General features: G+C 47.6%; 1 protein-coding gene across 3 annotated transcripts in view; it reads right to left on the bottom strand.

Annotated features, from left to right (window-relative positions):
- Positions 1-3,358: 3,358 nt before the first annotated feature.
- FRMPD1 (FERM and PDZ domain containing 1) overlaps positions 3,359-16,130 on the bottom strand; it is a 134,360-nt gene continuing 121,588 nt past the window's right edge. For all 3 annotated transcript variants that reach the window (XM_069474449.1, XM_069474450.1, XM_069474451.1), the window contains exons 12-16: positions 15,956-16,051; positions 14,040-14,222; positions 13,019-13,163; positions 8,862-9,668; positions 3,359-5,850 (exon numbers count right to left, since the gene is read on the bottom strand). In XM_069474449.1, the coding sequence (XP_069330550.1) occupies positions 3,488-5,850; positions 8,862-9,668; positions 13,019-13,163; positions 14,040-14,222; positions 15,956-16,051 (3,594 nt within the window). In that variant the 3' untranslated portion in view covers positions 3,359-3,487. The remainder of the gene's footprint in view (positions 5,851-8,861; positions 9,669-13,018; positions 13,164-14,039; positions 14,223-15,955; positions 16,052-16,130) is intronic.

Genomic DNA, 16,130 nt, shown 5'->3' with positions numbered 1-16,130 from the left:
TTGAACTACCTTGATCAGAATAAGATGGGGGCAGGACAATTCCAACTGGTTAGAACCAAGATGGCAGAGAAATCAACTGCTTCTTGACCTTACAGCTTCATTGCACCCTCATTACCATAAAATTACCATAAAAGTTTCTAAGGCAACCTCCCACTCCCATCATGCACCTGACACCATGACACTTCCAGTTTGACCAAATTTAGTCAAAAGGAGGGCACCGCCCTAATTCCAGGAAAATACCTTCCCTTTCTAAGAAATAATATGAATAGTCCTCTCCTTGTTTAGCCTATAATTAATCAATTGCTCGCATCCCTTTGCCTCTGAATAAGCTGATGGCCACTTCCCCAGGGAAGGAAAAGTCCTGTTAGCTGGTCTTGTTGCTTCCCCTCACCCTAACTACCCAGCCATTTGCCAGATGATTATGTGTTTCCCCTGCTATAAGATCTAACCCCCTTCCCAAGGCCTTGTACAACTTGGTTCCTGCCTGCTCCTCCAACTTCATCACCGACCACTCTTCCTCCAGCTTGATATCATATGTTCAGGTTACAGTGGTCTTGAAATGCTTCAAACACACCAGGAGCCTTTGCAGATGCTAGTCCCTTTCCTTTCACTTTTTCCTTGGCTGGCTCCTTATACTTTAGGTTTCAGCTTAAACATTCCCTCTTCAGAAAGGCCTTTCCTGACCAACCTAGGTAAGATTGGCTCTTCTTATCCCTGCCTTGGCATCTTCTTTGTTTTCTTTCTGTCACCTCTCAGTCAGTAATTTTTTTTCTGCGTCTTTCCTACTAATTATAAGTACCTTGAGGAGACTATGTCTGCCGTGTTCATGGTTGTATCCCCAATGCCACTGCATAGTAAATATTTGTTGAAAGAATGATTTTTCTCCTTTCTTGACACATCCAAATACTATCTGCCAAATCCAGGGCCTGACACACAGTAGATACTCAATACTTCTGGACATACTAGTTCTAGTTAATGCTGCTCCCACAGGAAGCCTTCCCTAAATACTATTCTGCCCCTCACCCAAAAATGAATTCTCTCTCCTTAGAGCTCTTACAGTACCTTATCTGTTATCCTCGGTGGCCCTAAGCACACAGTGCTTTATGTTGTAAGTTGTAAGTCTCTATCTCTACATGTCATCTTAATCCCCACTAGGAGCTCTTGAAAATAGGATTCTCACCCAATTAGTTACATCCATAATCCTGCATCAGGCATCACCTGGCATGAGTATGCCATAAAATGTTTGCCGGAAGAAATGAATCAGCCAATGTGATGGTGGGTGGGAGAAGGAAGGAGGGGTGTGTCTAGTAGTTTCTTAGCCATTAAACAACTGACTCCTGCATTGCTGGGTAGGCAGCCCCATCCTGTCTATTTCATGTGGGAAACAGGCTGTAGGACTCAAAGAAAGTGCTAAACAGCACAACTTCCCCAGCTTCTTCGGCTTCTCAACAAGCAATTATGGTTTTCCCAGCATTTCTGGGACTTTGTCCTCCTGATGGGAACTGCAGAGGAAAATACCAGCTCCATATAGTGGCAATCCAAGAAAGTTAATGAATTTGAGGGGAGGAAAAGCAAAGGAAAAGGGAAACAAACATTGAGCGCCTGCGCTGGAGGCTTCAATCTTCGTCCTGCCTTCCACGATTGTTTCTCACAACTATGCTATATTTATAACAATCCCTAAGGTGGTGGTTGTGTTAAGAAAATATATTCGAGGTATCTAAAAAAGGCATCCGGCACATTGTAGGCTCCCATTAGATGGAGACAAATGTTATTTCCTTATGTCAGATGGGGAAACTGAGGCCCTGAGTAGTGCCTGTGATGACACAGACCATAGCTCGGATTCAAGTCCTGATTGAGTGAAGTCCTGAGCTCCTTGCCTAAATTTGTGGACATATAGATTATGTTCATGTAAGCTATTTAGCCCCTTATATCTTTCTGCTTGCAAAAGTTTCAAGCCTTGTTTAACATTTACAATTTTTGTTATTTTGGTGCCCTACTGTTCCCATTTTTTCATTGCCATGAAATCACATCTGTGTTCAAGAGCCTTATTTAAATTTTATTCAAAGTATTCTGTGAAAATAAACAGGCCTCCAAGAAAAGGTTACTAGTTAACAAGTAACTGGTGACAGGGGATGGGGAAGAATATGTTTTCCACTCTTCTCCCAAGTATTGCTTTCCTTCTGATTGGAGAGAGCTTATGTATGTAATTTAGCACTCTCATCTCTGTTCTTGCATTTGCTGTGTCAAGGGGAGGAATTAGGAAGCCCCAGAAGAAAAGAGCCACAGGGGCAGCACTGAGCTCACCACAGCTCAGGGGCAGCAGAGGGACAAAGGGACCTCTTTAATGAACTCTAGTAGCCTAAGGTGAACAACTAAACCATCTTTGGTCTGGACAGAAAAGCCAGGGGAAAAGGGATCCCAATAGAGTCTTGACATCAGTTTCCCTGGAATCAGAAAGCAAAATTCAGGGAAAGGTTTCAGACTAGGAGAAGCATCCATACAAGTTGAGGGTTATTACTAACATTTACTGAGTATTTATTAGATTTCTACCCCATAAAGTGGACACTATTAGTATCCCAATTTGCAGAAGAGAAAACAAAATCACTGAGAGGTTAACTAGCCTGTCCAACCAAGGTGCACCAAGATTAACAGGCTAACTGGGATGAGAAGGGTACCCAATATATTTCTTTTGCTCTAATATTCTAGAAAAGGCAAATATAATTCAGGGCTTTAATGTTTGACTTTTTGTATATTCATTTTTTATCTTTTTTATAATTAGTCTAATATCAATTCTGATTTCAATGTATTTAAGATAAATAGGGTGCAAGATTCAGAGATGCAATCTAAGCACAGAATGCGGATGGCCACCCAACTAAGGAACTTACTGCCACCTAGTGGCAATCTATGCTTGCCGCAGCAAGAATACCAGGCCTGGTGCAGGTGCTGCAAACCCTAACTGTACAGGTAAAATCTTCCAAATATCACATGTATTCACTCCTATTTGAGAAGGTTATTGCCACGTCAGTGTCATATGAGAAGTCAAGAATGTGTTTTTCAGTGACCTCCACCCTCCTTCCTCATCCCTGCCTTCTTGGGACAAAGGTTGTGACTTCTTTTAGTTCTATACCCCTGGATATGCTCCTTTTATGCTACATACTTTACTGATGAAGATCTGCTACTCTGCACCACAGAAGGTGTGTGAACATCTTGATCAGTTGCAGGGACTTGTCTTACTCATCTATAAATCCTAGGCTCCTAGCACAAGGCCTGGCATAAAGGCAGTATCCAGTGAATGTTTTGTTGAATGAATATGAGTGAATGTTTTTGACTCAAACTTATCACTCTGTATGATTCAGGCCAAGTTTAAGCAGCAGTTTATTTGAATATATAGTAAACATTTGAAAGGGGTGGGTGGGGCATGGAAGAGGCTTCTCAGGGAAGTGTCCAAGGAAGGGCAGGGCAGGGGGCCTATGGGCAGTTGGCCTGCTCACAGGGCAGTGGATGCCCGGAACTTCTGGGTCAAACAGAACACAGCAGCTGTGAGGGCCGTGCACTGACGGGCCAGGAGTTTCACACTCAGGTCATGGTAGCCTCTCTCGCAGGTCAATTTAGCGGCCTCTACAAACTGGTGGTAGGTGTACACCACATCCCTGAGGTTCCTGGCTGCTTCCCTGTGCCGGGCAGAGCAGCGGCTGCAGTCTGTGAACTGAAAGCACAGGCCGGCCAGCTGGACCAGGTGCTGGAAAGTGTCACGCACAGCCCCCTGCCTCTCTTCAGGGGACTGATCTATTCTGATTACATGCTGACAGCTCGACAGCAGCTTCTGGGAGCCCATGCAGAGGCGGCTCTGGCTTTCAGAAAAGTGCCAGGTGCACTTCTCTGGGGGATGTTTTTTTCCAACCCCCCAGGAAGCTTCTAAAATGTCTTGTAGCTCGAGCAAGCTTTCCATGAGTTGGATGAAGCCCTCAGGGGGGCTGGCAGGAGCAGCTTTCAGCTTTCTCAGAGCTCGGGAGCAGTACTCTGGCCAGACGTGGCTTTTCCTTGGCAGGGGCACTGTGCTGCAGCTATGGGCTCTGGCAGACCTCCAGGGCAGAACCACCTGGCTTCCTGCAGAGGGCGGTGAGGTAAGGGGAGCTGTGGGGTGTGCTTCCGAGGCCCTGTCTTCTTCCTCTGTCTCAGGCTGCAGGCCACGAAAGCACGTGGCATAGGAGAACTGACAGCTGCACTGCTCCATCCCAATACTGGGGGCCACTGTCTCATTCATGCCCGCGAACCCAAACGATGTGGCCATCCTCAGGCTGGCAGAAACTTCAGGATGTCTTTCTGGGGCAAAGCATAGAAAAGATTTCTCAGCAGGAAGGCAGATGCTAGAGCTGTCATCTTTGCTTTCTGGAAGTGAGCAATGGTTTGAAGCTTCTAAATGAGGCTCCTCTTGTGTACATGGTAGTGCCTTTGGCAAGGAAGGCCCTGAAACCCCCTGAGGGGTGTCCCTAGGGGCTTTATCTTCCCCTATCACATGGTTAAGTGGCTCTGCCTTGACCCCCTCTGGAGGGAAGGCTGAGGAAATGGTCGGCTCCTCAAGTAAGAAATCAGGGTCTAAATCCAATTCTGCCAATAGTTTTTGTTCTTGGGCCTGAAAGCCTTGGCCTCCACTTTGTCCTTGAGGGTGTCTGGGGGTATGTGGTGGGGTCTGCTCATCCCCTGTTCCAGCAGCATCCAAGGAGAGGGAGGTTATTATTTCACTAGCTGAAGTACTAACATCAAGAACCTGTGAAACAGCATTTGACACTTCACACTTGAGGTCACCTGAATCCTTCCCAGATTCCGCCTGAAATAAGGAGGTGCCATTTTTGTTTGTAATTTCTCTGTCACTTTCCAAAGATGGTTGTCCTTGTTGCTTTTCCTTTGCAGGCACAGAAACCATTTTCTCTTCTGAATTTATTCCACACTCATCACTTCTAGGCCCATCTCCAGGAGACAACAAAGGCTCTGTGTATTTGGAGACAGTTTCTTGCGTATGATTTATACAAAAAGATCCCAATCCCATTTCCAACGGGACTCCTCCCAGCTCTAGTGTGTCTCCTTGAGAGATATGTGGCCCTGGGCTGATGGCCAGGCAGACTTTGTCTGGGTTAGGGTCACCACTGGAAAGAGAGAAGGAACCGTCCCCACACTCTGTGGCAAGTTCTTTGGGGGCAATGCCATCTGGTTCTTGAAATGAAGATAAGATTTGGGAAGGCTCTGCCTTAGCGGTATCTGGGCCAAATGAAGCTGGGTTGGAACAGTGAGGAGTGCTTGCTGAGAAACTCACAACAGCGGTAGTCAAAGGAGAAACTCCAGGATTCTCTTTATGGTTGGAGTCTATCCGGAGGCGAATGGCAGAGATAGAAGACACTCTAGAGTCGATGACAGACTTGGTTTCCATGGTCTCGGGCTCCATCTCCATGACTCTGGAGGCTGGGTTTGTGCTCTTGGTCTCCCTCAGGGGAGCCAGCAGCCCCAGGGCCTTGGTCTCCAGGAGGCCAGGCTCCCCTTGCACATCCTGCAGAGAGGACACAGTTGGGGAGGGTGCACTGAGGGCCATATAGGGCTCCCTGTCATAGTAGCACAGATCGTCCATGCTCTCCAGGGAGGCTGATGGCTCCAGGGGAAACGAGACCTGAGAGGTGTAGTCAGTCTGTAGGAAAGACCTCCTTTTTCTCAGGGTCTTGGCATACTTCTTCACCCCTCGCTTCCTGCTTGGCTCTCTTCCATCTGGCCCAGGATTTAGGCTGTTCTCAGAGCTGCAAGCGCTGGCCTTACTTGGAAAGCTTGTGGCACTGAGTTCTGCAGCAGAAACAGCTCTGGGTCCTGGGAGTCAAGAAAGGAAAAAGTACATAAAAAGCAAAAAACAAAGAGCTTCATAGAGCTTGGACTCAGGCCTTGGGCTTGCCTGGGTTCAAATCCTGGCAGAGCTGAATAACCTTAGGCAAGTTAAATTTTGATCTCCTCAACTGCCTTATCTGAAAGAGGGGAATGATAATTGTGACAGAACTTTTTAAAAATTTTTGGTTGCCCAAGTTACATTTTATTGTCTTTTGGTTACAGTCCCTCAACTTTCTCTCAGGGAATGACATCTCCCCAGTAGTTACAGTCTGCTGGAACTATTAATGAAGGTGCCTTGTTCACACCAGCCAAGTGCTCAGATTTATGATTCCTCGGAATTTCAAACTCTAACACATTAAAAAATAATAAAAGTAGAGTCCATTCTTTCCAGCCACAATGTCCTGACAATACTGATAAGAAATCCTGCTACCCAGACTCCTGGCTTGGTTGCTGTCCATCTCCGAACCCAGTTCTCAGGCTTGCCAGCAGTTCTATGAGCTATCTTATGTCCTTCTGACATTTCTTCTTTGTGCTTACATTAACCCAAGTCTGTTCGTACCGATGGTACCAATCAGTGCTGCCATGCATGTTAAATGAATCAGTGCATTATTGTAAAGCACCTACCACAGAATGCCTGTGCCTAATCGGTGTTCACTGAAAGGGAGCTGCTGTTATTATTGTTATTACTGTCATTTTATGTGTGAGGGTTCTGAAGGCGATTTATTTTGACAAAAAGGGGCCACGGCTCTCAGTCATAGGCATGATGGGTTTTGTGCATGCTGGGATGGGTCTTTATGAGAGGAGAAGCCCTGTTGTAAAGGAGTCCTGGGAATCGGCCAGAAGGAATTGGGATGAGAGCCCAGCACCGGAGAATCAGGGAGCTAGTACACTCAGACAGTCATTCCCCACCTGCCTGCACGCTATCAGAGGTCTTATCAAATCCTAGGCTGCTCCCCAGACCTCCTAAATCAGAATCTCTGAGGCGAGGACTGAGGAATCTATAGTTTTAAACAAGGCCCCTCAGGTGACTCTGATGCCCAGCCATGTTTGGGAGCTGCTGCCCTAGGCTACCAATAGCCACTGACCACAGAAATTTCTGAGGTCCAAAGAAGGAGGGGCTCCCACAGTGAGGCAGGGCCAGGCTAGAACCCGGGCTCAGGAATCCCAGTTTTGGGCTCTCTTCTCAACACCACACTGGTTCCCTGTGGGAAACAGACCGTCCAATATGAACCTTGTGTCCCTGACTAGACTCCCATAAAAGGGCCCTGCCTAATGGTCTCTGTCATGTCCCTATCCTACCTCCAGCACGATGGCTGGCCTGGCAGGGCAGGCCATGGGCATAGAAAGCTGTTGTCCGGGTTCTTTGGGAAGCACTGCACAGTCTGGCGTGGTTTGTCCTTTCCCTAGCAGCACAGTCAATTATTAACTCAGGGTAGACGGTGGAGAGTTCATTCATTCATTTAGCAACAATTGCCAGACACTGTGTGCTGGGGACACACAGTTCCCACACTCAAAGTACTCAGGCTAGTGATGGAGAAAAATATCAACACAAAGTCGTACAAATAAATATATAATCTCAGGCAATGCTAAGTGCCAGGCAGGAAAAGCCCTCGGGTGCTTTAAGAAGGTGTGACAGAGATGGAGAGACCTGCCCTGGTCTGGGCAGGTCCTGTTCCCTGAGAAGGTGAGCTTCTAGCTGGGGACCTGATGGGTGGGCACCAGCAGCCAAGGATCGGGGTGAGGAATGTTTGGGGCAGAGAGAGCAGTGTGTGCAAAGGCTGGAGGTGGGAAAGAAGTTGGCACTTGTGAAAAGTGGCAAGGAGGTCTGTGTGGCGTGTGGCAGGAATGCAGAGACAGGACTCAGGAAGAGAGAGAGAAATAGGCAGAGGCCATATCACAGAGGGCCTTAAAAGGTCTCACAGGGCTCACGAAGGAGCTGGCCTTTCTCCCCAGAGCAGTGGGAAACCACCGGAGGGCAGGGAGTAGGGGCTCAGAGAGTAACAGGATATCTCTGTGCTATTTTCCAATATTTTTCCCTCAGAATGCAGTGTGAGTACGTGTGTGTGTGTGTGTGTGTGTGTGTGTAGGCATACACATGTGTCCTGCAAGGATCTCAGATCAGCTTTGGAAATGCTTTCATGAGGAAAGATACTCCATACTCTTTGTGGAGAAATATATGAGGAACCTGATAGGAACACAGCCAACAGATGCCCTGCCCTACTTTTTTTTTGAAACAGAGGCTGGCTCTGTCACCCTGGCTAGACTATACTGGGATAACAGCTCACTGCAACCTCAAACTCCTGGACTCAAGGGATCCTCCTGCCTCAGCCTCCCAAGTAGCTGGGACTACAGGTGCGTGCCACCACACCTGGCTAACTTTTCTATTTTTAGTAGAGATGGGGTCTCGCTCTTGCTCAGGCTGGTCTCGAACTCCTGAGCTCAAGCAATCCTCCTGCCTCAGCCTCTCAGAGTGCTAGGATTACAGGTGTGAGCCACTGTGCCTGGCCCTCTACCTTCTGATGTCACGGTCCCTTGTCCCCCAAAAGGCCTTGCAAGTCCATTGATGGCCTGTCAGTCAGGTTCTTCTTGCTTCAAGGCCTCATTTAATGTAGCTTCAGGGTCAGTAATGACAGTGTGGCTTTCTGTTGTTGTGCACTCCTATCAAACCTTTTTCTTTTTTTGTAAGTTCTGTCTATCCCACAAGGCAGCCCATTTGCTGCCTCCTCTGGGAAGCCTTCCCTGATTCCCATTGTTGACTGAATCCCTCCAATCTCTGCTTGCCCACAGTTCTCTGAACCTCCCTTGCAGCCCTGATTTGAAGCCATGACACTTGCAGTTTGTCTACAGCATCCAGGTCTGCCTCCTCAAAAGTGGACAAGGCCCTGTTTTACTCGTGTATCTTTCTCTCAAGCTTGGTCCTAGGCCCTGGGCTCTGGCCCCTGGGGGTTACTCAGGAGCTGCCTGCCGAGTCTGCAGACCTGCTGGGGAGGGCTCACCTGAGAGGGTGTCTGGGGGTGTGAGCTTATCAGCTGCGTCATAGTATTCCTCATCCGAGCTGCCATCCTCAAAGGCCAGTGGCGGGTGCAGGGCCAGGGCTTCCAGTGTGGAGCTGGGCGGGGCCTCAGTCCAGCCCTGCTGACCCCAGGCTGGTGGGGCTCCCCACTGCCGGGACGCTGTGCTCTCTGAACTATCGCTCAGGTGGCTGGCCAGGGAGAGGCTGGAGCACAGGCTGTAGTAGTCGGTCCGGCTGCCTTCGTACAGCCTGGGGTCCAGCCTGACTGTGCTCAGTTCTGGTCCCCAGCTGAATGTGTCAGGAGTGGGACTCTCAGAAAACTCTGTCTTCTGGCACTGAGAGTTGGCTCTCTGGGCCAGATCCAGGAGACAGAGGAAGCCACTGGTTTCAATCCTGCTTCTCTCCTCTTGGCTGGTAGAATCGGTACTCTCTGGGAGGCCTGGTAAGCCAAAGTGGAAGAAGGTGGACCTACTGGAGGAGCAGGCATCCAGGTCGTCCTCTTCCAGGGCATCCATGGACTCACTCGAGCCGCTGGTCCTAGAGCCTCGGCTCTCAGTGTTGGCTGAGTTGGATGCCTCAGACTCGGCACTGTCTGTAATGCTGCTGGCCCCACACGTGCTTGGGTCTCTCCTGGCCACCTCAGGTGTGGGGCTGTTCCCAGGAGGCTGCTCCTCTTTTACGGGTGGTCTGCAGGGGCCCAGCTTCACCAGGTGTCTGTCAGAGAGAGGCTCTAGTATGCAGTCCACTTCAGAGGACTCCTCTGAATCGCTGCAAGCCCTGGATTCGTAGCCTGCAACACAGGGGACGCCAAGGATCACAAAACAGCATTCCAGGACTGGAAGATGGCTGTGTGTCCTTCTGCCTCCCCTCCCTTGCCAGATATGAGGACCAGAAGGGCGACTGGTGCAAGATCACCCTAGACTAACACAGAATCTGAGAAATGCCAAATTCCATGTTATCCCTGTACCATCAGACCACTTGTCTCTCATCTGCATGAGCCACCTAAAGGAGACAGGATTAACTCCACCCCTACTTAGAAAGAGCTCTATCTGTTCATGGAAACGTGGTGGGGATTTAATTAGATTTCACTTTGCTATGGGCAGCATCACCCAGGTTTGCTAAGTCCCTCACCAAATCTCAGCTCTGTCTTATCTGAGTTTCAAAACCAGACGGGGAATCATATTTTTTAAAAAATAAAACAGATCCTTCCCCTACCCCTGAGTACTGAGTCAAATCTCTAGGAAGTGGGGCCTCAGAATCTGTATTTTTTAGCAACTTTGGGGGGACTCTGAGGCTGCTAGGCAGGCATCATGCTGAAGTCTGGCCTTGAAGATCCACTGTGCAATGGGCCTCTCAGCACAGTGAAAACTCCTCTGGCTACAAGTATTCCGGAAGGATTCATGACGGGAAGGTGAAAGACATTGAGACAGGTCTCCGATTTCATTTCCCCCAAAAGCTTCCTGAGTGACCTTTCTAAAACTTTTCTCTGATCACAACACAACCTGCTAAAACCCATGGAGGGCTTCCCTTGCCTACAGAAGAGAGTTTAACTTCTCCCACTAGAGTTATAATCAGAGTGTGGCATTGATGCCCCCCTTACAAGACAGGCCTGCCCTTCCTCAGTGGTCTAGTCCCCTTCATAGGACCACCCTCAAGCTCCTCAGCAGCCTAGTCCCCCTCACAGGACCACCCTCAAGCTCCTCAGCAGCCTTGTTCCCTCATAGGATGGCCTTGACCCACCTCAGAAGTCTAGTCTCCCTCACAGGACATCCCTGATTTCTTCCTCAAGTCTAGTCCCCTCACAGGACCCCCTTGGCCCTCATCACCAGTTACGTCCACCTCACAAGAAAGACAGGACCATCCTCAAAAGTCTAGTCCCCTCAAAGGATGGCCGTGACCTTCATCAGCAGTCTAGTTCCCAACACAGGACAGCCCTGACCCTCCTCAGCAGTCTACTCAAAGGATGGCCCTCACCTTTCTCAACAGTCTCCTCTACCTCCCAAGACAGGTGGGACCATTCTCAGCAGTCTAGTCCCCCACATATGATGGCCCAGATGCTCCTCAGCAGTATAGCCCCCCTTACAGGATGGACCTGACCCTCCTCAGCCATCTAGTCACCCTCAGAGAGCTCTGCCCAGACCATCTTGAGCAGTCTCATTCCCTCAAAGGAAGGCCCACACGATCCTCACCAGCCTAGTCCCCCACCCACACAGGACAGCCCAGATGCTCCTCAGCAATATCTACCTCACAAGAAAAACAGGACCATCCTCAGAAGTTTAATTCCCTCAGAGGTTGGCCCTCACCTTCCTCAGCAGTTTAGTCCCCCCCACAGGATGGCCCTGACCCCCCTCAGTACTCTTGTCCCCCCTCACCCTCCTCAGCAACCTAGTATACTTCATAGGACGGCTCTGACACTCCTCAGCAGACTAGTCCCACTCACAGGACAACCCTGAGCCTCCTCACTGTCTAGTCCACCTCACAAGATATGCAGAACCCACCTCAGCAGTCCAGTCCCCTCACAGGACAACCAAGACGCACCTCTGCAGCCTAGTCCTCCACACAAGATGGCCTTTATGCTCCTCAAAAGTATAGTCCCCCTCACAGATGACACTGACCCTCCTAAGTAGTCTAGTCTCCCTCAAAGGATGGCCATGACCTTTCTCAGCAGCCTAGTCCCCCACACAGGTTGGCCCAAGTGTTCCTCAGCAGTACAGATCCCCTCATAGTACAAACCTCTCCCTCCTCAGCAATTTAGTCTCCCTCACAGGACAGCACTGACACTCCTCAGAAGCCCAGTCACCTTCACAGGACACGCCTGTCTCTCCTCAGCAGCCTATTCCACCTCAGTGGACAGCCCCTCTCTAGTCTAGTCACCCTCACAGGTGGCCCTGACTCCTTCTTTATCTAGTTAGTTCTCTCTCACAGGATGGCTTATATCCCTTTTTAGCATCCTCATTGCATCTATGGCCCAACCCCTCCTTAACAGCCCGGTCAGCCACTGCAGCCTTCCTCACCATGCTCCAGCCACCCAGAGAGCTTCTTACAGATCATGACCTTGCCCTTGTATCATGCCTCCATGTCCCCTCTACCCCAAATGATCTCTCCTCCTTCCTTTGCCTGGTTAACTCCAGCATGTTCTTCAAGATCTACTTCTTCCTTTAGAGCACTTTCTCTGATCACCGCTGCCTGCCTGGCAGTGCAGTCCCTCCCGCCACCAACCTCCATAACAGTACTGCTCCCACTCCGTGTTGTCTCCATGACCAGACTCTGGGGTATCATCCCTCCTTCACAAATACATTGCATAAAAACAAATACCCAAAGCTCATTACTGCCTAAGTATTTTACTATATTTCATTATCTATTCCACTGAGATGATTTATGCCTATTTCATCCATATGGAGGAAACACTCTATAGTGATGCGCTACTGAGCATCTCTTCCCACCTTCACATTCAGTGACATCACGTTAGTGGCTTGAGATTAGCCATGGTGGGAGTGTTTATCCCACAGAATTAGGCAATTGCTTCAAATCAGATTTTTTTTTGCCCTGCAGAAACAGATGTTAAACACTTACCAGCGTACCAGTGGGAAAATGCTACATCCACAGTGTGGATGCAAAAACCTGACAGAAACGGGGAGTTGGCCTGGGAGACTGTCTCACCTGCCCTCCACTTCTTCATTCCTTACATATGATTTCAAATCCCTTTTGTCTTCCAGATACCCTCTTCTTCTAAACATGTAAGGTTGAGAATTTCTATTATAATTCCAGAGAATGCAAAAGAGTGCACAGATATGAAAGACGAGCCAGGTTATCTACTTTCTGAACAAGTGGCATCTCTTTTTGATGAGAAAAGATGATAAAATACAGTGGATCTTAGAGATGATTTTAGAAAATACTATAAGGAATCAGAGATCTTCAACAGCATTCCTTGGCTTTTGGAGAATTTCAGGCACAAATAAAGCTTCTCTATTTAGTATTCAGGAAAGACAACAACAGTTTTCCAGGAATTAAATGGAGAAATAGCTCTCATCCACTTGAGTTGAAGTCTCATCTCAATTCAGTTCACCACCTGTAGGCTGCCCTTACCTACAAGGACAGTGAAATGGCCTGTTCTTACTGGGGCAAGACTCAGTGCCTCACCTTCTTCAGCAGATACCCGGTGCACTTGTTTGTTTCCAGGCCAGAGGAAAATGGAGGTAACCGGGTCGACAAACAGCCTGTAGTACCCAGCAATTAGACAGGCTAGGTCTTTTGCGCTGTTCGATTCCAGCAGCAAAGTCAGAACCTTGGAAGGCAAAGAGAACATTCATGTTTATCAAGGGCCAGAGGACAGTCTGAAGACTGACAGCAATACAGTGTGAGGCCAATGAGAGATTCCAAGTAAATCCAGCCACGGTCCATAGGCAGGCCTCCTGGTGCCCCATGTTCTCACCTGCACGGCTTAAATGAACATACACATATGCACACGTACAGACACAATCACACATGCACTCACACATGCACACACACTCCCACACACACATATTCACACATGCAGAGTGGGTTCCTGTCATCCAATCTATATGTCTCCTGCCTCTCCATCCTCTACCCCAGACTCCCACCCCAACCACCCCATCCTACCCTGCTCATTCATGCAATGGGGACCCTTGAAGACTTGACTAGAAAAGGAAAAGGAGCAAGAACAAATGGAGAATGAAGAAGGTGATAAGAAGAATAAAGCAACATTCTTGAGCACGTTGGGATTAAATCAAAGGAGGGCAGGATAAATGTAGGACCCTTCAGAGAGGCTCAGGAGGTACTCTGCACTATTTGCCCATATTAATTTCTGCCACTCAAAACTCTTGGGCAGCCATCTGGTCTCATACATGTATGGTAAAAATCCTCTGCTGTTTTCCATCTAAGTTTCTGAACCCAGTAGGAACTTCTCCATCGGGAGAGAACGTGGTCCAGCTCAGTTTATACTAAATACCTTTTAGGACCTTCCCAGGAAAATGCACTGCTAACCACTTTCCCTTTGATGGGACAGGATGGACAATCCGTCTTTTTAAGCAGATGTTGGACATTAGACTTTATTATTATTCAAAACTCATATAAACTACCTTAGAATAATTTAGCCCCAAATTCCAGAAGCTGGATTCAGAATCTCTCCCCCTTGTGTTACCTTGACGTCCTGAAGATACACTTTGACCATGCTCACTTTCTCAGACTCTTCTGTCAGATCTACGCGACTGATGTTTGCAAACTCTGCCAATGTGGATATGATGTTGAGTTTGCTATTGATAATCTGGCTAATCCCATACTTGGCTCCAACTAGAAGGGCAATGTAGGATTCTCTATCCTGTAACTGCAGAAGGGTGGAAGGGGAATTAGTTTCCATTCACAAGCTAATGAAAATACATTGTACATGTAAGAAATAACACCTCTCTCTAAACTCCTTGATTCTTACCTTAGGTCCTACCACCATTCCCCTAGACTATTGCCTAACTTGGGCCCCAACTACAGCTAAATCAAATATAAATTTATCTCCCATAAGACCCTTTCCAATAGAGCACTCAGCCAGAAGACTACTACCTGTTCCATAAATACAATCTGTACTTTCATACCTATGTGCCTATATTCATTCTGTGTCTTCCTCTTGGAATCCCTTCCCTGCCTTCAATATCTTTTAAAATCCTGACCCTTCTTTAAAAGCTTTCATCAAAACCTACTGCCTATAGAAAGCAGCTGCCTCATCTCAGCCTCCTTGAACCAGGTTAGGCTCTTTCCTCTCTGTTGTGCTCACACTATTTCCTCTGTACTTCTCTGATAGCACTGAGCACTTATGACTTCTTATTGTAATTATTAGTATTCAAGTCAATAATAATTCCACGTCAAGTTCCTTGACAACACAGTCTGTATTTATCTCTATTTGTAACCCCCAGTGTCCAGCAAGCACCCTGAGCCAGTTCAATGTGGTTGGTTGCTTCTCCCATCACCAGTTCTTTCCTAAGTAAAGGGAGACTAGGAACAGAAACTGGACAGCTGGGAGAAGGCAGAATTAGCCTTGGAAAAATTGGAAAGTTCTTCTTGTACCTTTTTTCAAAAGCTTCCTTTCTGGGTTTCTTTTCCACTTTTTGGGTCTTCTATTTAAACAAAGACTCCATCTATTTTTTTCCCTTCTCTAACTATATGATGCTCTTCCTTTCTCTCAAAACCTTGATTCTCTACATTGTTAGGGCAATGATCTGATTAAATTGACCCATCACTGTAAATGACTGAGAAGCACACCAAATCCTCTTAAAGGAGTTCTGTTAATATTTAAAAAACAAAACAAAACAAAAACTAACCTCTAATTGGTAATCAGCTTTGTGCTGGAGAGTTCTGGGGCTGACAGTGATGGGGGAGTGTCCCCTCAAACCACACCCACCCACACTGATTGCTAAAAAGCACATGCTATAGGCCTAGGCTCCAAAAAAGGAGGGGGAGGAAGAACAGGAACAGAGCAGAGGGCTCTTCTGCTTCTCTTTTCCCTTCTCAGGCCCACCCCTCAGTTCTTCCGGTCTTCTGAACAACAGGGGCCCCAGCCCAGCAGTCTAACATTCCTACCTTTCCTTCATGATTTCTAATTTTTCCACTTCACCTTCATACACCCACAGCTCCAGAGTAAACTGCTTACGGTGCCCTTCACCAGAATGCCTTTCCTCTGTGCTGAAGTCTAGCCCAATCCAACCTTCTTGGCCTCCTTTAATTCCTTCTTCTCTCTGTCCTCATCCTGAAGCTAGCAGAGCTACCCTCTGTTGTCTAACTCCACAGCAATAGCCCTGTACGTGTCTCATGGCTTTGCTTAGTCTTACTGAGTAGCTTGTTTTGTCCTTCTGTTCAGCTCTGCCTCCCCCACCATCTGTCACAGAGCTAGATGGTAGATGGTGAAAGCAAAGCATGAAAAATACTTGCCAATGGTGTACGTTTTAGATTCCCGAACAAATTCTAGCACATGATAAGAGTTCTCAGGAATTTTAGGCTAAAAGATACATTGATTTTCAGAGGACTTCTAATGTCCCTTATAAGAGTAGGGTTCCACAGTTTTTTAATACATACCATTAAAGTAGCATTAAAGATTTTCCCACCGTAAGTCTTGAGTTCCCCAAGGATCTGTAGATAATTCAAACGTAGCTGAGCGGCAGAAATAAGTTGCTTAAATAGAAAAAAAAATGTTGACATCAGAGTTATTCACTTTCCTAAAATCCAAGCAATGTTGAAAATGTTTTCTCTG

The sequence above is a fragment of the Eulemur rufifrons genome, chromosome 7 (genome assembly GCF_041146395.1).
Source record: "Eulemur rufifrons isolate Redbay chromosome 7, OSU_ERuf_1, whole genome shotgun sequence".
Classification (NCBI taxonomy): Eukaryota; Metazoa; Chordata; class Mammalia; order Primates; family Lemuridae; genus Eulemur; species Eulemur rufifrons.
The sequence above is the reverse complement of the archived record's forward strand: the minus strand, read 5'-3'. Positions and strand labels throughout refer to the sequence as shown.